The sequence below is a fragment of the Poecilia latipinna genome, unplaced genomic scaffold (genome assembly GCF_001443285.1).
Source record: "Poecilia latipinna isolate Pla-1442-1.1 unplaced genomic scaffold, P_latipinna-1.0 Scaffold425, whole genome shotgun sequence".
Classification (NCBI taxonomy): Eukaryota; Metazoa; Chordata; class Actinopteri; order Cyprinodontiformes; family Poeciliidae; genus Poecilia; species Poecilia latipinna.
The window spans coordinates 215,535-240,553 of NW_015113041.1; the positions used below are offsets into that span (position 1 = coordinate 215,535).

The window sequence follows — 25,019 nt, forward strand, 5'->3', positions numbered from 1 at the left end:
AAAAGATACAGATATATATAAATAGATATATATATATATATATATATATATATATATATATATATATATATATATATATATATATATATATATAAAACGTCTTGATTCAATAAAAGAAACAAAAAACAGCAGAGAAACATTTACTACTTTACAGAATTTATTTTCAGCTTCAGTAATATGTTATAAATATGTTATAAATTGTTGGACGTACAGATGGAAAACTTTAACTCATTAAATGTCTGTTTTTGTAGTTTTCCAGTGCTAGAAAACTATAAAAACAGACAGAAACACTTAAAAATGTCTGGAAAAGTAAGAACATTTGGACATGGATAATTTATAGGAAACCTGTTATTTAAATTGAATGTATAAGAACAAGGCCAGAATAAAAAATATCTTCAAAGTTGAGATGATTGTTGTTTGTAGCTTTTAAAAAATAATACAAAAAGCTAAGATATCTAATAATAAGTGAGATAGGAATAGTTTCGAAAATGCATGTTTGCTATTTATCTGACTGATCTACCTCCCTTATGCACGCTTTTCAACAAACCACCAGGGGGCAGCAAAGTCTAATCAGGCCTCCATGAGCGTCCGTTCAGTTTTGCTCCTCATTCAAAGGTTCCTAATTGAGCTTCCAGGACCACAGACAGCTACAAAAACTTTAACACTGAGTAAAAACCAGTGAGCCTCACACGACGTTATGGAAAAACAGAAAGAAAAAAAAAATGATGGAAACAAGATATCCTTCCTATTTTATTTCGGCCATGACTTCTAAGCCCTGATTTATATGAAAGGATCAAACTGATACAGGGAAATGTGAAGTAAAAACATAAACTTTATGTTTTTACATAAAGTTTATGTAAAACATAAACTTTAAAATATGATGTTGTAAAAAACATTTCTTATGGTAATATAATTTTCAGAAGATTGGGGTCGATGTTTGGCAGAAAAATCTGCCCCATTTTAGTCTTAAGATATCTTATAAGAATCTCTGCTTATTTATTCTCTTATTCTTTCCCCAGGTGTATAAAGTACAACACATGAAGAACATCCTCATGTTCTGTTTCCACCTTCTGACCTTAACTCTTGTTCTGGTGGTTTTGGGGGAATGTGAACTTCTATTTCTCCTCAAATAGTGTGCATTATGGGAATAAAAGACTTACATTTTTACATTTAAAACTTTACAATCTAGCAAAAATACACATTAGAAACCAAGTTTTTAGTGTCACAATTGCATCATCTGAACTCTAAAAATAATTGCGTTATTAACCAATACACAGTTACTGTATTCTTAGTGTCATCACCAATTCTGGACAAAATTATTATTATTATTATTATTATTATTATTATGCAAAACAGATGTTTTCAAAAGGAGATTCTCTACACACAAAGAAACATAGAACATCTAATTAGGCGCCTCTTTCCAGTGTCGCCCTAGGTAACACTAATTAGGACTTAACCAGTTAATATTAATTAGTACTGATATCTAATAGGATTGGGTTATCTTGTTGGCCATTTATGTTTTTGTACTCAATACTTATTTCAAAAATTGTAAAGAAATTTGAGTTGATTTCTGTGTATGAAAAGATTTTATATAATTTGCCTCACTTGAAATATTTTCCCAGACAAAAAAGTTGACTAGTCCCAAAACTCATTTTATCCAGGAGATATAAAACATTCTAAATATTTAAATATTTACATGAAACCACACATGGTTTTTGTTTTGCTTTGTTTTTCCACGGCTATTTACATTTTACATAAAATCATAATTTAGTTAAAAACTAAGACTATTACAACAATAACTGTTGGACTATTTGTGCTCTGTGTTCATTTTTAAAGGTTACACACAATCTTTAATATTTCAATCGTTTCTACAAGCTAACGTCTCTGTAATCATATACTTACTGTTGGACAGTGACAAACGCTATTTTCCGTAGAAATTAAAAACCAATGGAGGGAAAGACCAGCTGTATAACGGTATCATTTCTACAGAACTTCTGACTAAATTAATCACAGACTTCCTGGACTTTCATTTCCTGGAAATGTGGTTTTACTGCATTTGATTATTATTAGGTATGTGCTATTATTAGTCAGAACAAAAAGCAGATAATGAAACTCCTGTTCACAACTTTATTTCATGTTGATGGCATTCTTGCTAAAAGTGGTTTTTGAGATAAGAATGTCTAAAGGTTAAACGGATGCAGCTGCACCAACGCTACTTAACCAACTCGGTTGAAAAGGGGATTAATCAGAAGCACTTAAGACTCTGCTGAGAGATGATATTGATAATAATGATAATGATTGATAATAATGTGAAAATTATATTTGGTAATACAACCGTCTATTTTTTAGGATCTGAAGTGTATTTTTGGTATTTCCTGCTCCAAACGAATCACAAGCTGACTGCTGAAGTTCTTGAAGGATGAAGTCGCAATGAGAAGGAAATGGAAACTTAAACATGCCATGTGTTGAAAACTGAGTCAATGAGCCAGTCTTTCCCAGAATCAAAGTTCCCCCATGTCCTCTGTAGATAATTATATCAAACAAGACAAAAAATCCTCAAATATTTCTGGTTTGGCTGCTGATCAGTTTATGAAGAAGTTCCTGTTATATTTGTGTCTTTGCATCAGGTCCTCCTCTTGTTTGAGGCACTGGGTGTGAGTGGAGGCGGCTCGATGTTCAGCTCCCGCCTGAGGTCCTCCAGGCTCTGCTCCCATCGCCTCTCGTAAAAGATGCTGAGGACGCAGCGGGCCCGCCTGCCGTTCTGCAGGGCCCAGGGGCCCAACGATGTGAAGAGTGACTGCAAACGACTAAGAGAGGAAGCCAGGAGAGTACGGTTAAAAGCCGTTACCACAACCTTTTTATTTCAAGCAAATCAACAAATCCAGATGGGCAGAGACAGGAAATGACAGTGAATGAATGAGGAAATGTTTAACGATTAACAGACAAGAGAGACGGTTTATAGTTGAACATCATGTTCCCATATCGTCGCTGTTGTAACAACAACAAACAATGGTGGCTATTCTATGAATAATGCCCTGGAGAAACCCATCTTTCTGCCACGCCCCAGTCTAAACCAATCAAAAACCAGGAAGTCATCTAAAGCACTCCTATATTTTAATGGTTATGTATTACAGGCTGTTTTCATGTGTTTAGGTCTTCCAGAATTAATTCAAGACTAATTGTCTTAGCTTTTGCTTAAAAATGGTTGATTGATCGATTACTGGTCACAAAAGCTTTGAAAGTATTTGCATAATCCTTGAGCGTCTTCATGAAATTAACATGTCTGCACAGTTCAGACATCAAACAGAAAATCTTGAAAATCAATGTAACCTCTGCAGCTTTGCCAAAGTCAAAAGCCATTTCAGCCATGCAAAATAAAACTCACTTAGAAATAGATGTAAATGTTATGTGACGCTTTGAAAAATGGCAACATATTATTTCTGACGAATATCAACTAGAGGAAAGGTGTTATCATTTATGAAATGTTTCCATTTTGTGTCTACTTTAATATTTTTAAAATAAAGAGGAGGGGAAAAATGCTTGCCTGAAAAGGATGGATACATTTTCTTCTATTTCATGGTGACATTTTTGGGAAATTATGTAACACTGATAGATACTTTATTATTTTCAGCCAGAGTTATTAAGAGCCGTTCTGAAAGGTTCAAAGGGCCGCAGGATACAGCTCTAGATGTTTAAAACGGAAACAGACTTGGTGGTTCTACAAATTAATGACAGACTGACTTTAATTCTAAATTAAAAACAAATAAAAAGTATATATATTTTATTTTTGTTTCCTTTCCAAATATGCGCTCCATTTTTTTCCAATACATGCACTGAAAATAAAACCCATTGGAGTTTGCGATTGCAACACGATGAATGTGGAAAAAGTTCAAGGATCTTCATTACTTTTAAGGGACATTAACTTGTCCTCATCAACCCAAAACTTCATCTTTTTCTGGGAACATTCAAGTGCATCAGCACAAGCAGCGCTGGTTTGAAACGAAAAATAAATTTACATACAACAATTCATATTTGCTTCAAACAGAGCGAGCTCCAATCAGACATATTGTGTGTAAGCACCTTGCATTCAGCCGAAGTGGCCCCAGCACGGCTCCCAGGGCGCACATGGGAAGCCCCGTCTGAGCGGCTTCGAACCATTTCACCGCCACCTCACCTGAAACCAGGACCAGGAGAAATGTGCAAATTACCAACAGGAAGGGGAGAGATCACCAGGCAGTCAGTCAAGGGTGAAGATTTCACAAAGTCTATTTTGGTTTTGAGTGTTTACAGAGAACTGGAACTGTTGCTCTTTTCATTTTTACGTGCAGCTTGACTCACCCAGCATGTTAGTGGGCATGCCCAGTAAGGTGTGCAGCAGGTCATGGACCTCTCTGTATCTCAGCATGATGTAAGCTAGCTCCTCGTTGTCCACAAACTTCACCTCCGCTCTGGAGTCAGGTGTCACTTTCTGTCGCCAAGTTGCAAAAAAAAAAAAAAAGAGAGAGAGAGAGACAGCTCATCCATCAGAAACAAGAGATAAGTGGCAACAGGATGAGTCAAGTGAAGTCTGGATTTGGATTTGTTGAGCATAAGCAAAGACGTACATTCTCCTCCAGAAATCTGAGATACTCTCGTCCAAACGACCCATCCGGTAGGGAAGCCATCTTTTCCAGATCGAGTGTAGACAGACGGATTCTTGGCCTTTCTCTGCAGCGTCAATTTATAGCAAAGAAAAGACTAAATCAAAATGAATCCATGCAGTGGAAGAATGCTGGTCATTTCACCCCTTCGCCAGACTTTTTCTCTGTTGTTGTGGCAAGGTTTGATCTTTTCTCTACCCTTTTTTTTAAAGTTATCTTCTTCTAAATATTTTTCTTCTACTGAACACACATCAAATTAATGGATGCGATTACAACAGGTAACAATTTAAAGCAATTTTCTAAAATCCAGTGATTATTTTCTGCAAAAAATATGTGGCTAGCTGATTAAAAGAAATAATTTTCTACCATCTACTACATTTCTACTAGTTTACGTGAGGCTGAGTGGAGTAGGAGTGATATATGGCCTCAAAACAACAAAATGCAGTGAAAGAATGCTACTTATTTGAGAATTTCTATTCAAAATGTTATTTATAGCTTATCAAAATACCTAACTACCAGAAGAAATATAATAATAACCAATGATTAAGTGCCTGATTAAGAAACGGAAGGAGGAAATGGACGGGAAATATGACCTTGAGCCAAAAATGCAAGAATATGTTTGGCAAAAGGGCGAACTGACCAAAACAATAACATTTAACCTAAACCAGGGCGACTCACGTCAGGATCGTGTAACCCTCGGGGTCATTTTTCATCCGCTCCCTTAGATTTATAAGCGCTAAATGTCCTGTTGTCTCTCCCAGCACAGCAACCATGTCTGTGAAGCCAGCACAGGGATCCAGGGCATCAGTAACACTACATGGAGTTTTTACAGCCTAATTAGACTCAACATCACAAATTTTAGACAGAATATAAAAGAATGTTTATAGGTATAATGTCTAAACCCGCAGAGCAGCTCACTGGTTGCAAATACAGCTCTGTTTTGTTCCTCTGCGCCTTTTAGGGAGTTTTTTTGTTACATTTGAGAAGCTGCCTCTGAGTCTACCAAAGCATGACGTAATCTGAGTCATTTCAGTATTGGTTTACATTGTGACCATTCAAACATGTGGCGTTTCTATCACAAGGAAACAGCAAGGTTCAGACACAGAGTAGATGCTGGAAGTCAGGATCTTTACAGAAATCTGTGGGACAAACCTGATGCTAACTTTCAGCTGACAGGTGTCTCCTCAGCTGTGAGCGTTTTTCCATTTTAAGCTACTGAAAACGAGAAGCTGCATGCCATTTCAGCAAAGCTGTTTCATTTGTGATTGAGAAAATTAGGATGTGAAATTTATCTGCCAAATACCCAGTCTCGCTGAAACAAAGAATAACTGATGTTAAAGACACTAAGCTGCGGCAATAAATCACAGTGAAAATACTGCATTACAGTATATACTATAGAAGAATACATGCAAGACCTGGAATACCTTAAAGCTTAACCTTAAGGTAATGTTTCCAACTAGAAAATTTAAATATGCCCTTTTTTAAGGTTTTATTGTTTTTGACAGTTTTGCAAACTGTGCTAAGAAAGAAGCCTGAAGCAACAACAATAAGGCTAATGTGGAGGAGAGATGAGTTTTAAAACAACTGATCAAATCACACAGAAGCAATAGTATTTTATTAATGAATTCTAAAACGCCAAAACAAGGATGGACAATAAAATATTTGTTTTCACACAGTCAGCAAAAGTATGGAAACTGCTTGAAGTTTTCTTCAGGTGGATTTGTACCGTGTCTGTAGGGGTCCTGCAGAGCCGCCACTCCTGATCCGACGGCCAGCAGTGCTTTCTGGAAGGAGTTGGTCTGGATGTGTCCAGGGTACAGCCCATTGTAGCTGTAGGTAAGCTCAGCACCACTCGTGAACAGTCGGTGGACGAGCAGAGCTGAGCCAGAGGTGGAACAGTGTTAAGATGCAGGAAGCTAAATATTTCTACTGCAACATGTCAAATGAATGATGACTTTTAACAAATGACCAGCCTGTTTGGCCTTCTTGATGCTAATTTTAGTTTTTACATGGTTTTTCTTTCCCCCACAGTGCATGGTCTATTTTACTGTAGGTCAAGATGCTAGACACTAAAATGTTCCACTTGCAGCAGTCACACTTCATTTTTGCAGGAAATGCAACATTTTTCTAGTTTATTTACCTTTTCTCTTAAAAAAATGTATCTAGACTCATGCATCTGACAGAAGTCAATAATTAGGTAATGAAATAAAGTAGTGTGAAAACTACATGACAATTTCATATTACACATTACAGCCAAGTAGAGCTTGGATGCATTTAAAATGTGTCCTTTATTTAACGCAAAGTTCACCTGAAATTCAAAATCTCATGTACAAACTTGCCAAAATGACAGCAAATCAAATTAGTGCAAAAAGAAAAAAAGAAAAAATACAACAAACATTTTCAACACATTTAAAATATCAAATGTCACTAATCTACAAGCAACAGTAAAATAAATGCAATTACATATTCAACAGTATGATCCAAATCCAAGCACTTCTGTTGCATAAAATGTATACTGTATTGACCATAGCATTTTAATATAGTAAACATTTCTATTGAGTAAATGAAAAAAAATCTATAATTATTTAACTGTGTAAATTAGAGGCATAAATAAACAATTAATTAAAACTTTAAATCACAAGTTATACCTAATTAGTTTTGTATTTATCCCATTGTTACATAGCAATTGTTTAACTTGAAATAATTAACTACGACAATGTTAAGTCTACTATTAGACATTAATTAATTCAACTCTTAAATATGTTTTTGCATCCAAACAGTTCACTGTAATTGCAATACTGCAAGTATAATTCATTATACGTTTAATGAAATGTAACCATTATATGATAAATGTAAGTTATTTGATACGTTTATCAACATTTAATTAATACCATAGCTCTCCATTGAACTACTGAACCGGATGCTAAAACTCCAGCGTCTTGTACCGTTCTGTTTAGACTGCTAGAAGTAAGCAGCTAGGCTAACACGCAGCTAAACAGGCAAGCAAAAAATAATTTAATAACCTACTCGTTGCTTAAAATGCTTTTGTAATTGCTTTTGTAGAGAGCAGCGGTGTAAATTCGTACCTTTGAACCCTTTAGATGTTAAATAACTTTGCGTTTGATTGAGCCGTATGAAGGGATTTGACAAGCGCTGCCACATTGTTATCCAAACGTATTGCGCATGCGTCGATGATGCTGCGTCATTAGGCTCCTCTTGTCGGTGTCCATTAGTCGATGCTTAAAATGAGTTGTGTATTACTAAAATTAATCAAACAGTGAGTACTATGACTTCACACTAAATAAACTCATAATAAACAAAATATAAATTTTTGAAGACGAAATTTCTTTGAAATAATGGCATGAAAATGTCCGGTGTTGGGGGATTGCTCATGCATGTTTCTCTTTGGGTAGTAACTCACCTTCATGATGACGGTGCAGTCTGGACTAAGAAGTATCACTGCATAAAGTGCATATGTACTCCATATAAATGATGCATCCACATAACTTTACTGGAGCCAGTGGTGTGTGTGTGTGTGTGTGTGTGTGTATATATATATATATAATGAATAAAAATGTCATCTACTTATTTTCTTTAATCAAATATGTGATTCTATATTAAATTTATAACATTTTGATGTATTTATTGTGCAATTACATGAGACAGTAATGTTTAATGCCAGAAGTGAGACTAATTACATTTGCTCAGCTAAATATCCTTGAGCAACATTTTACTAAACTGTTGATTTTACTTTTATTTCAGTATATTAATTTAAAGTATTGCTACTCTTATTTGAGTAAAATTTCCAATATCTCTAAACACCAATTTCTGTCAATGAAGAAGAAGCTTGTTTTAGCCAAAAAAAAGCACCAGACACAAACGTACACTTTTGTTAGACTTCTTCTTGTTTATACATTAACTCTGTTGTCTTTTTCCATTTAATAAGAAAAACTTGGTGTTTCTTCTGAATTATGTTGTATTTATTTGTGTTAATTATTTTATTTAAATTACTTAAATTTACATAAAACGTTATTTGTCTTATGATATAATTTTCAAACATGAAACCAGATAAATTGTGTACCCCTGTTATTAAATACTCATTTTATTCTTTCTTGGATTGTTGATTTCTTTACCTTTACTAGAGTTAAGTGCTACTTTTACTTGAGCATAATTTTTGGGCACTCTGATACGCAACTGCGCCCCCATCTGGTACAGCTTGTGCAGAGAATAAAAAACGCAAGCGGAAGTTGTTGTGCATTATTTAAACTACCTAGAACTACGGACGGACTGAACTAGGAGAGTTCGTTTTTTTGTCTGTTCGTGAATAGTTTCGGTTTCCGTCCAACCTAACGTCCAAGACTCCGAGGTTAGTTGTCTAAAATTGGTATACACTTGCTCTTAAACGAGTAAGTTAGCAGTTAGCAAGCTGGCGAGTAACTTATAAACGAATTGCAGCAATAATCTACTTAATTTAGCTCTAAGGTTAACTACACGAAGCGTTGTTGCTCTTCGTGGCAAAATTAAGTGCTAAAAAGCAGCACGGTTTTTTCTTTAAAAACAATGGCACACACACACACACACAACAGAAAGTAAACGAATAGAAATTATTTGCGAAAATAAAAGCGCTAGAGCTCAGAAGAGAATTATACTCTTATACTCTTGAGAAATGTCTTTATAGTTTTACGTCAACTGACGTCATTTTGGGTGTGACTAGATTGTACAAATACTACCCTCAAAGTTCAGGCTGTAAGGATTGACAGTGTTTTCGGTAAGTAGAAATCCTGTTCAGTTTCCTTATAACTGAGATCGTCACTGACGTAGAGACAATATTGAGCAATATCGTTGTAGTAGTGAGATCGGTGTTCTTAGACAGTTGAACAGATGGTACATTTCTGGGCAGCACTAACAACAAGCTTGTGTTTGTTACAATTTGGCAAGGAAGCTGAACTTATTTTTGTGTGTAGATTTGCAAACTTTCTTTTTATTTACCTTTGTTTAAAGATTATGTGTATTCTTTTGCAGAGTTACTACTCATTGCTTTTTTTTACTTAATGGTTTGTGCAGCAATTTTTGGCCAGCTGAGGTCGTTTAATTGTGTGTTTTAGAAATTAACCTTGACTTGACTATTCTTGCCAAATTTGCTGAGAAATCTAAAAGGCATGCAACAGTCATGACTGCAGATCCCTGCCCTTAAGACTGCATATCAAAGGTCATTTTCATATTGGCTCTTTGTCTGTGTCTGAAATCGAACATAAAATGCATTTTTCTGCCTCCGACTTTAAGACGGAGACAGACTATAGTTAGTGATCCAAACTTAGAATCGGGGAATCTGTAATTGCTACCTTCAGAGCTTATGTTGATACACAAAGTAACCACAGCAGTATCTGCCAAATACATCGCACCTAGTTACTGTGTTTTGTATGAGTTAAGCAAGTTTTTCCTTTTCTTTCTTTGCTGTATTTGTTTTTAAAGTTGGGCTAGTTCGGCTGAACTAGCTGAAACTCCAGTGTTGTGTCAGAGTTTCATCATGGAGAAATATCAGTCATTTCACCAGAGCAGCTCTGGGAAAACTCCACAGAATTTCACCAGTTTAGACTTCCAGTTAAGCGTAGTGCCAGGCATCAGGCCATAGATGGGTTTCTGCAGAGAGGTGATAAGAATTAACCCAGCCATTTGGATGTGTAGAAAATCTCCTCACTCAACATTATACTGTCTAATTATTGTGACTTAAAGTATGTACAGTTTTGCCACTGAAAATATCTAGCATTTTTATAAATTGTTTTTATTAATATAATTTGAAAATGCGTTCAGCCTCCTTGATTTCATCCTGGGAGAAGTGTTGTTGGATATGAAGTGATGGACAGACGTCATATGAAATATCTATTTATTTATTTACTGTATTGTCTCAAAGCTAAGAAATGTTTTTCATGCATTCCAGCTGAAACCGTCTGGAGTTTATGAAAGGTTTACTGGTGTGGTGTTTTTGCGTGTGTGGTTTCTGTCTTCTTTTTTTTTTAATGCATTTATTTCATTTCCCTCCATATTTCCTCATACAGAAGTTTTTCAGAGGATGTCCTCTCTGTGAGAAAATTGCTGATTTAATGACTAGTTTCACAGAAAACAGGATTTGGTTACGTTTAATTTTAGACTCTGTCAGCAACATGTAAACCCAGGAAGAACAAATGTAGTTTTTCCATTTATCAAAAATGGAGGGGGAGTCCTTCTAATCTAATCTAATCTAATCTAATTTCCACCAACTTTCAGTTATTCCCCTGTTTTTCTGCTGTGGGAACACAAACGCAGACATGCAGTGGCTGTGAAGTATAAGCATCAGTTATGGAAATCAAAAACATGCCCACTCTTTTACCTCAGTGGAATTTTATGAACTAAAATAAGTGAAGTTGTGTTAAGAAATTGCTTCAGACTTTGCCAAAAGTAGGCAGAAAAAATTGTGGTGGAAAATGAGTAATACCTTTGTCTTTATAGCCAATGTTAGCTTCAACACCTAATCAATCGTAGAAATCACTTTAGTTTTCAAGTGGGGAAAAAACAAAAAAATGTTGTCACGTTCTTATTGTTGGTAATCAAATGGAAGGAGATGACTAAGTTTCCAAGCATTTCCAGATAGGGAAGCCCAACAGGGTAGGGGGAAAATTCATGATTTAGTTTCTTGTAATTAGCGGATTGACTGACAATGACTGACAGCATTTCCTCTCTGTCTCTTGCAAGTTCTTTTTTTTTTTTCACGCAGTTGTTTACTTTTGGCTTTCCATGTGTAATGTACACCAAATAACCAGATGAATTTAGACATTATTTTAGTTGGTCGAGTCTTACAAAATCCATTAAAGAATGCATTTAATTGAAAAGTCTTAGTCGTTGACCAAAGACAACCTTCAACAAATATCAAGCAGGGTTAAAGACTTAAATTACAAACCTAAGAATGAACACGCTTTACTTTAGTTTTTGGTGCAACCGCAAACAGCAACGTCTTCTAACATAATACTTGTATGCTAAAATCACTTATACAAAAAATGTGCTCAAAGTAGTATTGAGAAAATGTGCTTCTTTATAAATAAAACCTGCAGCGTCGTCCTATCACGTAAATGATAGGACGACGCTATTTAATCTGGTGGATTAAATAGTGGCTCTTATTTAATCCACCAGATGGCAGTAAAGAGAAAACCAGACCACTTGCACCGTTAAACGTACACTGTGCAGACGAGAAGTGCACTTCAGAATCCAATTTGGGTTCGTGTGCTGTAAAGCGCCGATGCAAATGTGAGCGTGGGAGGAAGATCTGTACTGAATAATGAAGTTAAAAATACAACAAGTGATATTTTTGTGACTAACCAGATAAGAAGCTTAGTAGGGTTAATTCGTGTTGCATTTCTGGTGTTGGATTTCCCAAAAATCTGCAAACTGAACTTAAACGATTTTAAGTATTTTTGCAGCCTTCGTGCAGATTACTTGTACTGACAAGTAGGTGGCAGTGCAGGCGTGGTTATGAGTAAGGGTTTGCATAATTATTGCAAGTAAGAATCTGAGCGTTACAAAACCACTTTTGAAGTTTGCACAACATTACGGGCCAAAAATTTTGTTACGCGACTTCTAGGACTTTTTGCAAAGATCTCTGTTACATCAGGATTCACGTTGTGTACAGATCTTCTGGAGAAACCAGGTCAACAAGTTTTATTCAACAGTTGAAAAATCATGCTTGCATGCATAGTCTTTTTTCATTCATCCGCATAGAAAACAGATTTTTGTGGATTTCTTTCATTGAAAAAGTTAGTTTGAAGAAAAACAAATGCATAAATGGGAATAAGAAAAAAGCATGCAGTCATGTTTTCTTTCTGTTCTTAAACCTGCACAGCTTACTGTGATGCAGTAGACGAATATAATTGAATATAATTTGAAAGAGCTGCACCTGGCCACATCTGTTTGCAGTGAAACACAGAGACACATGTTTATGATAGTTTTTGCATGGTGGCTCAGTAGTAAAATGCAGTAATCTGGAATCTGCTAGCTGGTTTTCCCCTCTGTAACCATCTGTTCTACCTTGACAGACCCAATAACACAGTTAAGAGAAAACGCAAGATAAGAAAGTCCAACTGCACCAGAACCAAGACATTCGCTTTAAAACCAGAAGAAAGAGTTTCTGACAACATTAATTAATTTCATTTTTTAAAGTTGGACAACACATAAACCTTTTGACTACCATTTTGTATTGGTATCAACGCATCCCATGTCTCACGCAAACAAAATATTTCACTGGAATTTTATGTGCATACCTGTAGAAGCAGATGGCTGGTTTTCAAATTTTATACAAAATAAAGTTGAAAAAGAATGGTGAGCATTTGTATTTTAATTTCCTTCAGTTAATATTTTTGTAGGAAACTCAGTGAAACTTGGTGGTGGTGGTGTCATGATGTAGAGAAAATTTTCTTTAGCACAAACAGGGAAGCTAATCAGTTGACGATGGCTGGCCTGACTTTGGTGTTGGTCTGTAAAATCCCAATGAAACCCACTGCAGGTTGTGGTTGTAAGTTGAGAAATGTGGAAATGTTTTGACGGTTTGCATATATTTGCAAGCCAAAGTGCACATTGGGAGTGTTGACCTCTGTTTTCTGCTGCTTTCCTTCCACAGTTTGGTGCATCATCAGTTTCATGGAGAACGATGGCTCGCATCTCTTTGGACTCTCAAAACTCTTTACCAGGAATTCCTTTGAGTGTGCTGTCTGTGCCCATGGAGAATAAGTACAAATGTCAGCAGTGTCTCCAGGTCCTGAGGAAACCTGTCCAGGCTCAGTGTGGCCACCGCTTCTGTGTGCACTGCTTCAAGCTGCTCACCAGGTAGACCGAAGGTCCTTAGACCACCCACCAGTTTGTGACGTGTGACCTCCTCCTCCTCCCCCCACCCCCAACACTCTGCCGGCTTAATGCTTCCCCTTCTTAGTGGATATGCCTCAGCGCCATCCCGCATTCTTGTCTCTGCTCCAGTCTGGATTTGCTTTTTTTTTGCACCCAGCATCGTTTTCTTAATGCCGACTCATTTCTCACATGGTTGGACTAAATCTGATGAATCACGAGGATCTGGTCATGCTGACACATTTCAGCTTTGCTGACTCATTCCAAGGTGTTTCTTTTTTCTCTTTTTTTAATCTACCCATATCTTTCCTTCTCACCCATTCAACAGTTGTTTCTAAATCTTATAATATAAGATTATAATATAATAATAATATAAGTCTTATAATACTCTGCTTCGTCATGTTATGTTTAATGATCCACAGTGGCGTCATTGAACATAAAGACGAGATGAAATGTCGCTGAATATTACTCAACTTTACCACACATGGCATTGATAATTAATTAAACTATGATTTATTGGTGTAATCCTGGAAGCTTATATCTGCTAAAAACCTTGTGAGATTTTAGTTTTGCAATGCTTCTGGTGTCAAAGTGCATCAGTGTGGCAAGTTGATCACATGACTTCCCCAGGTCATGTGATCCAGGTTCCAGGTTGTCTGAATGTGGCTGATGTTTGGTTTTTGGCTTCAAAAACCAAATGCATTCATTGTTCTTCTGCTCTACGTCCCTTCTATATCACCTCTGTTGATCTACTTGAACTGTGATCCGTGTTGGTCAGGAGCTGATGGGGGAGCAGGTCTTAGCTGCTGTTTAAACAGGCAAAATCACAATCCCTTTGTTTTTTATTAGCGCTGGTCCAAAGCCTTGTGAAGCCTGCCGCCAAGAGGAGATCTATGAGGAGCCCATGTCCATCCTGAACAGTAACGAGGTAAGTCTCCAGAGAGGAGTAAGACGACAGTACGAGTGCCTTCTGCCACGTGTTATGCTGTTCCAGTCACGTATTTTAATTGATTTTATTGATAGACCAAAACACAAGTAGTGTTTTGGTCTACTTGTGTAGACCAAAATGTGAGATGGCCACAAAAGGCACACAGTTTTCAAAAAAGGTCTTAAAACTTTTGTATTCCACCCCCCTTTTTAGTTTGATACCCCTAAAATCCAGTGCAGCTAACTGCCTGCCTGAACACAGTAGCTCTGAATGCTAATAAATGCTGTACTTTCAGATTTCTGGTTGTAAAACAATTGGAAAAAGATGTTTCATTTTCCTTCTGCCTGCATTATTTTGTATTGATCATTCACACGAAGTGCATTGCAGTTTGTTTTTGTAACATGACGAAGGGGTGGTGAATACTTTTGTGTGCTACTCATTTAAGCTAAAGGTGAATGTTCGACCACACAGTCTGAAGGGAGTTTCCACAACCACACAATGAAGTGCACTGTGTGTTCTTGTCGGTATAATGACTGTTTTTATGTCCACTGAACGCTTTGTTGTCGCCCCCCGCCCCTCTTCCTGTCCGCCAGGCGTTTCCAGACAACGCAGCCGGTCGAGAAATAGCGAGTCTGCCTGCCAGGTGTTTGAACCAGGGCTGCAGCTGGACTGGATATATAAAAGAGTACGAGGTGAGGTGCTACACTGAACCGCTCTGGTCTCTCTCTGACCTCATGTTAAGCCTCATGTCATGCTAAGGGGTCAGGTTACCCCAGGTTAACCAACGGTCTATTCATGTCACTGTGACCTGAACTAGCAATCCTTGGCGCGTGCTTTCCTCAATAAGCTCGCTATGGCCTCCATCTCATGCATGCTGCTTCAGTTCAAACTGTGCAGAAACAGGAAGTGAAACTAAACATGCAGGCTGGAAAGTCCCTCATTCACAAACAACTCATTGGAAAGTACCAGAAGGCCATTTGATATAAGGGAGGAGAGATAGACGATGGAGGAGGATTAACTGACTGTAAATCTGCCCTATATAGGCAGACTATCGAGAACTAAGATTAAGATTTGATGGGAAGGGTTAGAAAAATCCCAGTAAATGATGTAAACAGTATTTTACGTTACTGATTACCAACTTGTCAGCAGCTTGTTTGTGGTGTAAATATCTCTGCCAGGATGTAGTTAGTGGGTTGGTTTACAAAGAAGATCCTAGATGGACGTCATATATATATATAAAGGGAGTTTACCAGATGCCGCGGTGACATTGAACTCTAATTGCTGACGATACAAGGGAAATGACCTGCTAAGTTTTAAGATGCTGTGTTGGGAGGATGTATAGTCGGTCCCAACATTTGCATGCTGTGCAAAATAAAATGTGAGCGTGTGGTTGAGACGCCCTCTCAGAAGAAGCATAGGCAGATCGAAATATGCTGTTGGTTGTTGGGAATGATTGCTAGTTGCAACACCCAAATATGTGTCAATAACAGCCGCTTAGTCACCGTCGGCTCTCCCAGCTGCTTTCTACACCCGGCCGAGAAGGCAGTGCCGCTTTGGAAAAAGATGCTAATTGTGGCTAACCCGTTCTGTGAGCGCCGAAGTACGGGCAGATTTCTCACCAGACACCAGTTCAAGATGACTCATTTTCACTTTGGTTTTTGGATTTATGGGTTGTGAGTTTTAAAATGACTGAGATCGAAAAACATGCAACATACCTGACTGTTTCGCTGAGCAGCTCACGCGTGGCTGTCCCCATTCATTAGGAGAAAGTACTTCCTGATGAAGCACTTCCTCCAAACAAGCTCTGCCCCTTCCTTTGTCGCATGTTTTAAGTGTAGTAATGCCGCCAAATGCCTCACAGATTCGAATTATTTTTTAAAACAAAACGAACTAATTTGTTTCTGTGTTTCCATTTCCCTTTTTATATTTCCTCACTTCTCATGTTTGTATTTACATAATCCAGTTACTTCCTGACTTCTTTATAACTTTTGTTAAAAGTGAGTTTTTTGAAAAGGCCTTTATATAGTTTCTTGATGCACAAGAAAGGATTAGCATTTCTTTTTTTTTCATATAGAAGTCACTCTTTTCTTTTTCCTGTTCTTCTTTTGAATTCTCAACAAAGGTAAAACGTCTGCTTAAAAGAAGCAACAGAAAAACAGGTTTTTAATCTTGTTTGAAATACCAACACACCCTGTACCACACCTTCCAAGTTAAGAGCATAATTTGTTTCAGTGCATTTTCAGTGACTTATAAAAGATAAAAGTCTTACTTTTTTTTTTTTTTTTTAATCTTATGAGGTTTAGTTGCCGTAAATTGGACAGACACGCCACAATACTCGTCTGGCAGTCGTGAACTGAAAGATAGTGAAACAAATGGCAGGCATATTTACCTTGCATGAGAACTGCTTATAACATCTAATCGTCATTTTCTACGTCGTCAGGCGCAACATGAAGGCCGCTGTGAATACGAACGGGTGCAGTGCGAGGCCTGCCAGGCCTCCATCCTCCTCAAGGACAAGGACAGACACAACGAGAGGGAATGCGAGGCGAGAACGCTCAACTGCAAATACTGCAAAGTTACATTCAACTTTAAAGACATTAAGGTGAGAAATATGTGGAGTTCTGAGCATTAAAACAGTTTTCTGGTATTGTGTTTGTAAAAAAAAAAAAAAAACGTGAGCATGGATGATGACGTTCTGATTTATGAAAACAATTTCAGGCCCACGATGAGATCTGTCTCAAGTTTCCCTTACAATGTAAAGACTGCGGCAAGAAGAAGATCCCCAGAGAAAAGGTTAGAGCTGTTCTGCTTAGACGTTTTTTTATTTTTATGTTCAAGTTTTTTTGTTTTTCTGGAAGGAGATTAGAAATTAGAAATAAACCACTCAGCCCATATCATGAGTGTATGCAAATGTCTGAAAGGAATATATCTAAGCATATGATTTTAATAGAAATGAACATGCACAGCACTATTTACCAATGTCTGCAAATTGAAAATTGTCATTTTAGCAGAATTAAGAGATACTTGGGTTTCTGAATAGTGAAACTTATTCATTTCAAGCTGATAATTCCCCCTTTTGACCTGTTAGTTTCCTTCTGACTATCATGTAGTTTGCTTTTACTTTTATTCCTGAGCTGACTCCATGCTAACTCTTCATTTTCCCTTTCGCCTGCTCTCTCTGCAGTTCAGTGACCACATCAAATCCTGTGTCAAGTCCAAGAGCGCCTGTCCATTCAGCGAAGTGGGCTGTAAAACTGTGGTATGTGCAATAAACTACTCCGTTATGTTAAACTTTAACATCAAATGCTGTCGTAGCTTAATGCAACTGAAGAAAAGGCTTGGAAGCTTAATAAAGTATTAGAAGAAAATGCAAATAAACAAATATTTCAATTCCAAATGCTTGATCATTTGTAGCAAACAAAGCATCTACAGCTGAAAAATACGTCTAACATCAGCATGTGAAAAATGTATTATAATTGCAAAATGTATTTATTGTTAGTACAGTTTTGGCTTAATTAATGCTCTGAGGGTTTTGTTCTTTCAGTAAATGTCAGGTTTTTTCCAGTCTGTCTACTCCAGTTAGCAATTATTCAATTACCAATTAAGTTGACAGTTATTTCAGTAATCGATTAATCTGATTAATAAGCAGACACAGCAGCTGTCTGCTGTCAGCGACAATTATATTTTCTCACATCCAAACACGACTGAGTTCACATAAAACACTCCAATGAATGTTTGTAGTAGTTCTTCCTGTTTACATGCACTTCACAGCAGATTAGTTGGAAGTGTGTGTGCAGTTCAGAAGAAGTTTTTTGGCCGAAGTTCAACCACATTTATGTAATACCTCAGAGAGTCTGGAGACGCTTCGCATACCTGCTGTCAAAGTCTGGAATGTTTTTCATCAAAACCCATGAGAACAATTTGGGGGGTTTTTACATCTCTGTTCATTAAATCATTTAAAACTGTCACTTACGAGCGTGACGTGGCGCTGGCTCATGGCGAAGGCATGGAGGGTGAAGCGACCATCACCTGATGGCCTTTGCCTCATGAAACATGATTTGCTGACTTTGTAGAAATCAATTAAGTTTGTTGTTCTTCTTGACAGAGTTTTAAAAGCATTTTCTGTGTGCTGAAACAAATCATAATCGTCTTTCTTCTTCTTCCTTAGATAGAGAACGGGAAGCTGAGCGACCATGAACACAGCAGCACCATGGAGCATCTGCGCCTGCTGCTGCCGATGGTGCTGTCGATGACCCATCCGCGAAGCGAGGCCCTCGGATCCGGGGAGCTGCAGGAGGACTCGGGTCTGGGTCTGTACAGAGCTCCTGAGGAGGGAGACGGCGCTGCAGCCGCCGCACAGCCTGTAGACCTGGAGAAAAAAGTGAGCCTCTCTTCCAAGCTTTATGGGTTCTTCTAATAGACGCAAATGAAGGCAGACGGTTACATTTACCAAAGAAAAAAAACGCATTAAATCAAGTTACACACCTCCTATTTTAGGGAAGTTGTAGAAATAATTGAAGAAATGTTTCGTTAAATGACAGATTTATTGTGACTTTCTTCAATCTGAAAAGTTTACATTCATACCTTTTATTTGGTGGAATTGCCCTTTAGATCACAGGTATCCTTTCATAAGCTGTAGCTAAAATCAGTTTTATCACATTCACTCTAAAATATGGACTTGTTCTTAAGACTTTTTGAAACTAATTTGGTTCTTTGCTGAGGATCACAGTCTTGCAAACTTCTCATTTTCTCAGAATGTGACGATAAAAAAAATATTTTTATAATGGTAATCCTCTTTGACTTAGAAGAAGCTAAGTTTGATTTAAAGTCAGTCATTAATATAAATATCTGTTTTCAACTGTATTTACAGGGATTATATAATGACCGTTGCTGTTTTCCCGACAGGTAATTGCTTTAGAAAACATTGTGTGTGTCCTGAACCGGGAAGTGGAGCGCAGTTCGCTCACCCTGGAGGCTTTCGCCCACCAGCATCGACTCGACCAGGAGAAAATCGAAAACCTGTCGAACAGAGTGCGGCAGCTCGAGCGAACGGTGACCATGAGAGACCTGCAGCTGTCGGAGACGGAGCAGCTGGTGCGCGAGCTCCAGAACTGCACCTACGACGGGATATTTGTCTGGAAAATCACCGACTTCTCCCGGCGCAGGCAGGAGGCCGTGGCCGGTCGAACGCCTGCCATGTTCTCACCCGGTAAGACGAGAGGCGGGATCGCTGGGATTTGGTTCTGACCTCATAGAAAGATTTTTGTGATTGTGGGGGAAAAAAAAAAAAAAAAAAAAAGAGCACGTGGTTGGTGTGTTATTTTTATTGTCTTGCAAGACTGGGGAGATTCCACATCTCTGTGATAATGTTTATTTTCAGGGAGGGAACCAAACTGAGTCTGATGACACTTCAGGATTTTGACTTTTGTTCTAATTCCTTATTTTCTCTCTCTCTCTCGCTCTCTTTGCAGCATTTTACTCCAGCAAATACGGCTACAAAATGTGTCTCAGGCTTTATTTGAACGGCGACGGGACCGGTCGGGGGACGCACCTCTCCCTGTTCTTTGTGGTCATGAAGGGAAAGTGCGACGCTCTGCTAAAGTGGCCCTTCAGCCAAAAGGTACCGTAGATTAAGAATAATTTTCCCCCATCGGTGTTGATTGACCTCCTTGTGAAAACAGAAGCTGATTTCCTCCTCTTCCTTCCTTTCCTCCACCCAGGTGACTCTTATGCTCCTGGATCAGAACAACAGGGAGCACATCATCGACGCTTTCCGACCAGACATCTCCTCCACCTCCTTCCAGCGGCCGATCAGCGAGATGAACATCGCCAGCGGCTGCCCGCTTTTCTGTCCGCTGGCTAAGCTGGCCGGCAAGAGCCCATATCTGAGAGATGATACGATATTTATCAAAGCAATCGTAGACCTCACAGGCTTGTGATGTGCACTGTGGAAGATGCACTGAAATATTCCTAAGAAAATATTAGCCTCTCTTGCTCCATATATATTTATATACAAATATTTATACACACTAATATATGAATAATAATGGATAATAAACGATTATAATAAACTATAGATATAAATAAGTATTGTATTATTATAATACAGGTCAGACGATATGCAACTGACTGTATCATATCATAAAATATCTTTTATATGTTTTATTATAAAATTATAGTCATAATAGCGCTTTTATTGCAAATTAATGCATAAGCTTTCAAACGATTTGTGAGAAAAGTTGAACTTTTCTCTAGAATAAAAATTGTCCAAATTATAAAACTTAACATTACTTTTAACCTGCTTAGTAGTAATAGTATAGCAGCTCAAAACATAACAGGGGGCTTCGCACATTCACGTTAAGAAAAATGCCTAATGTACGATTTTTGGTGTAAGTTGTTGCTGGATGTTTGTGATGGTGCAGTTAGCATGCATGGGTGGGTTTCTCTACCCTGTCGGGGGAAAAATGAGTTTAACGAATGGTGGCTTGAAATCTTTTGATTTATTGTAATTATTTATGTATAGTTTGTTAACCACGTTTTTTGATTTAGTTTTAATTCAATAACAAAAAATAAAAACAACCTGGATGGTAAACAGCCTCGAAGTGAAAACGGTAAAATATCTTTCGATAACATATTTTGTTATTACGATGTAGTATAACAACTAAAAAGTATAACATTATACAAAAAAAAGTTAAATATCTACTTAAAGAAACCATAAAACTTGGATTATATAGAAATATCTACTTAAAGAAACCATAAAACTTGGATTATATAGACATTGGCGCTTCATTGAGGAGTCGTAGCTTTCATATAGAAATGATTCCTGTGGTTTAAAGGGGTATTTTAATGAAAAATACTATCAGAACACCTCAGGATGTAAGTTGAGTTGTGCAACTTCATTTGTCAAAATGTTTTTTGTTTGTTTTAAAAAAAAATAGCCTTTTAGACTGAAATGTTTAAACCACTGCAGGAGATTTACCAGCAGCTGTTAAACTGTGACTTATAGTTCCTCTAATCTTTTTACTTTGTTCATTGAATTCAACCTATGGAAATGTAATGTACGCCGGTCAACCTACGGCGATTTATACACTTAAAAAATGTTGGTAATATTTATTTAGTTTGGTTTCAGTAAATCTTTGACTCATACATTTATTGTATGTATGAGTCAAATATTGTATGTGGCAAATATTTCAACAAATGTGAAATAAACGTGTATTAAAATCAATATTACTACTCTATTAAAAAAACCTAATCACCAAGACAACATAACCTAGTCGATATAATCAAATACTGTATCCAGGTTACTTGCTGTAATCAATATGTTAAATAGTTTCTCACTTCAGTGTTACACTTGTGGAGAGAGCTTTAGTGATTATTACTGTTTTAAATATCTAACACCACTAAACACTTAAATCTGTTTAATATAGCAGTATATAATAGCTAGCCTAACTAAACACATTGAGCCATTTTAGTTTCTATAACTTTCTGCATTGATAGCAGAGTTTGCTTCAATAAAGACTTTAAACCATTATGTTCTCATACTGACTGAATTACTTTTATATGTAAATATCTTCCCTTACTTGTAGTTTAGTTTTCATTTCACAATGATGCTTTTGTTGTAAATTAATGAAGTCATACCGAGCTTGACATCACGCCAACCGCGATATACGGTTAGCATCACGCTAACCACGCAGAGTCAGAATGAGAGTCTGGATTCAGCAAGCAGAAGGTGATATTCATCCTGAGAGCGGCTTCTGTTACAGTTTTTGTTTGAGTGGTATAGGCTTTTTACTTGTCACGCCACTCCTGTAGCTCCGTCACACGGCTCAGTCAAACGGTGTTTTTGTGTTTACAGTAAACAGAGTGTAACCCCAAATGTTGTGTCAGATGTGGAACGTGATGTACCGTTCTGTTGCTTGCAGCTGCAGAAACGGATGTTACGAAAGTCCTGCCTACGTTTCCCCACAATTGCTGCAACTTAACTTCGAGGTGTTTATTTAAAATTTAAATAAAAAAAAAAGTGTTGCAAAACTGTATGGATTAATGCATTTAGACCATCTAAAAACTAACAAATATTTGACAATTTGGAGGCTTTCAGCCCTTTTAATACCGGTTTAAATATTAGCATCACGTAATCAAAGTGGCATTTAAATATTCAACACCCTACTATTTAATATTTGATCTGAATATTAAATCAAATGCTATACAAAAAAGTGAATCAAAGTCAATATTTTGCCTCATCTTTCACATATCTAAGAAAGAAAAAAAAAAAGCAAGTCCAGCAATAATCTTAAACTGCCATTTAAATTGTTAAAATCCTTGAAATTGTTTGAGATTTACGCAGAAAAAACCCAACCTGAACTCTGGAGGGTAAAATTAAATGTCAAAATAGACCTGTTTCAAAAAAAAAAAAAATGTGTCATGTGCACGAACACATCAAGAGGAAAACGGTTAATCAAATAGACAAAGACATCCGTAATGTTCCCTGAAAGTTGGGCTCCAAATTGAATTCCCCCACCACCCAGATTTTAGTCAGACGGGACTTTTATTAACTTCATCTGTAGATCTACTGAGAACACTTGGTCAAAAATCTGCTTTGAACTTCCAGAAAATGATCATCTGTGTTTTGGATTTTGATTCACTAAAAAAAAAAAAAGATTCAGCTAGCGCTTCTTCTTGTTTTCAGTGTTGCTCTGTAAGATATTTGTTGAACTTTTTAAAACTGAAAGCCCCGTTGAGGTGCTGGTGTTTGAAGCGAAGATGAACCGATGCAGGTGTGAAAAGGTGAACTCTGTTCGCACGTCGTCTGTGGTAAAGGTTGCTTCTGTTTGTGTGGGTTTGTGAGAGGAGGTGATATCTAAAATATTCATTTTTTTAATTATATGAGGTACTAAAGTTACGTACACATTATGAAGATGATTACCATAACGTTGGGTGCATTTTAACTTTTTTTTTAAACAGAATCATCTGCACATGTTTTGAATTCATTTTCAAAATAAAAGTAAAGAGCTACCTCAGAATATGTCGATTTATCAAATCAACTTCTGCTCAAACAGAAAATAATCTCTATTGAAAATGTATGGATGACCAAAAACCATATTCATTTAAATGAGCACTGGCATTTCAAATAAAAATGAAGTATCCATAAGTTATACCAGCAGCTGGATGATGTCTCATAATTTCTCGAAATGTTAAGTTTTTAAAACTCCAAAATTAGATTCAAATTAATGGCACTGCTATTTGGTGTTCCTATAACAACAACGTCCCTAAAACGTAAAGTTTGATCTCAACCGCTCTCTGACCGTCGCATTTGTCTGATTTTAGGTACAACACACTAATTATCTCCAGATGACTTAAATCCAACACCTCAGGGGGAACGTGCAATGACACGGTATGAACATATTTCTCTAATGTGTATCTGCATTACTCATACATGTAGTATGAGTATATGTGGTTGTAAATGCAGATACCTCCTTGGTCTATGATGGCTATCTGCTGCAGGAAATGCGTCATTGAAGAGTTTGCAGAGAAAAAAACATTCCTGCTCAATGTAAAGCATTTAATGCAATGTAAAGTGTTCGAAGAACATGTTAAAACTATCAGATTTTCTGTCATTTCTGCAGGATGATACAAGGAAAATCAAAATCAGCATCTCAATAGATGCACCGTTAGTACTTATTTTCTTTCTTTTTTTTATATATATTTCTGACAAATCGTATAAGACAGGGGTGTCAAACTCCAGTCCTCAAGGGCCGCTGTCCTGCAGTGTTTAGATGTGCCACAGGTAAAAAACAGTGGAATGAAATGGCTTAATTACCTCCTCCGTGTGTAGAGTGGTTCTCCTGAGCCTTGCTAATGACCTAATTATTCTTTTCAGGTGTGGTGCAGCAGAGGCACATCTAAAAGTTGCAGGACAGCGGCCCTTGAGGACTGGAGTTTGACACCCCTGGTATAAGATCACCATCCAATTTTAGTAGAAGATCAAGATTCTACTTCTACCCTTCAAATATACCTGCAGTATTTAGCTTGGAACAGATACAGTTTGAGCAGAATGAGAGAATATTGTTCAACTTGAGCAATACAGAAATTGTACAGCAAAAAGAAGCACGAAGGTGCAACTATCATGATTTGGCATAATTGGAGACATAAAACCTTCTCCCTGATGATTATAGCTGATTTGTGGACGATCCTTCAATCTAGATTTGTCTGTGGAAATTGTGGAAAATGGGGGGGAAAATGTAATGTGATATAATGCAGGAGATGCTCTGCGCATGTACTGACAATATGGGGTAAATTTTATTTCTGCATGCTGTTGTTCAGGTATAATGTGATCATTTGTAATGCCAAATTGAAGAGACTCTTTCTAAATACGTCAAAGCAAATTATTCTCCCTACAATGCCTGGCAAAAGGATTCATAACTCAACTTTTTCACATTTTTCAATCCGATTGATCTTGAGCTATTTTGCAGAGAAGAATGAGGAGAAACAAGTTTCTACATGTGCAAATCGGGGAGCGACACCGAATGACTTGGAGGAACAAAAACAAAATAATCAACTTCAGTTTTCTGAGTATATACAGAAATAAA

At 37.2% G+C, this 25,019-nt stretch overlaps 2 protein-coding genes and 1 long non-coding RNA gene across 5 annotated transcripts; 1 reads left to right on the top strand and 2 right to left on the bottom strand.

Annotated features, from left to right (window-relative positions):
• Positions 1-1,834: 1,834 nt before the first annotated feature.
• Positions 1,835-7,847, bottom strand: coq4 (coenzyme Q4 homolog (S. cerevisiae)). The gene is made up of 7 exons (XM_015037986.1): positions 7,727-7,847; positions 6,367-6,519; positions 5,319-5,415; positions 4,605-4,707; positions 4,339-4,468; positions 4,081-4,174; positions 1,835-2,807 (listed from the first exon to the last, which is right to left on the bottom strand). Exons 1-7 carry the CDS (start codon positions 7,800-7,802, stop codon positions 2,624-2,626), a joined length of 837 nt encoding a protein of 278 aa, XP_014893472.1. The 5' UTR covers positions 7,803-7,847; the 3' UTR covers positions 1,835-2,623.
• A 931-nt stretch (positions 7,848-8,778) lies between these two features.
• On the top strand, positions 8,779-21,672 carry traf2b (Tnf receptor-associated factor 2b). Of its 3 annotated transcripts, none has more exons than XM_015037987.1 (11): positions 8,779-9,006; positions 13,285-13,490; positions 14,355-14,433; positions 15,027-15,125; positions 16,874-17,035; positions 17,152-17,226; positions 17,618-17,692; positions 18,602-18,814; positions 19,339-19,642; positions 19,905-20,053; positions 20,154-21,672. In XM_015037987.1, the coding sequence occupies exons 2-11, from the start codon at positions 13,315-13,317 to the stop codon at positions 20,370-20,372; spliced, it is 1,551 nt and encodes a 516-aa protein (XP_014893473.1). In that variant the 5' UTR covers positions 8,779-9,006; positions 13,285-13,314; the 3' UTR covers positions 20,373-21,672. The 3 variants fall into 3 exon arrangements, with proteins under 3 accessions (XP_014893473.1, XP_014893474.1, XP_014893476.1); XM_015037988.1 differs by lacking the exon at positions 8,779-9,006 and adding an exon at positions 9,057-9,408; XM_015037990.1 differs by lacking the exons at positions 8,779-9,006; positions 13,285-13,490 and adding an exon at positions 13,497-13,773.
• Positions 20,805-24,098, bottom strand: LOC106950856 (uncharacterized). Its single transcript, XR_001425690.1, has 2 exons — positions 21,211-24,098; positions 20,805-21,176 (listed from the first exon to the last, which is right to left on the bottom strand). It is a non-coding gene; the product is annotated as an uncharacterized LOC106950856 (long non-coding RNA).
• Positions 24,099-25,019: the final 921 nt, after the last annotated feature.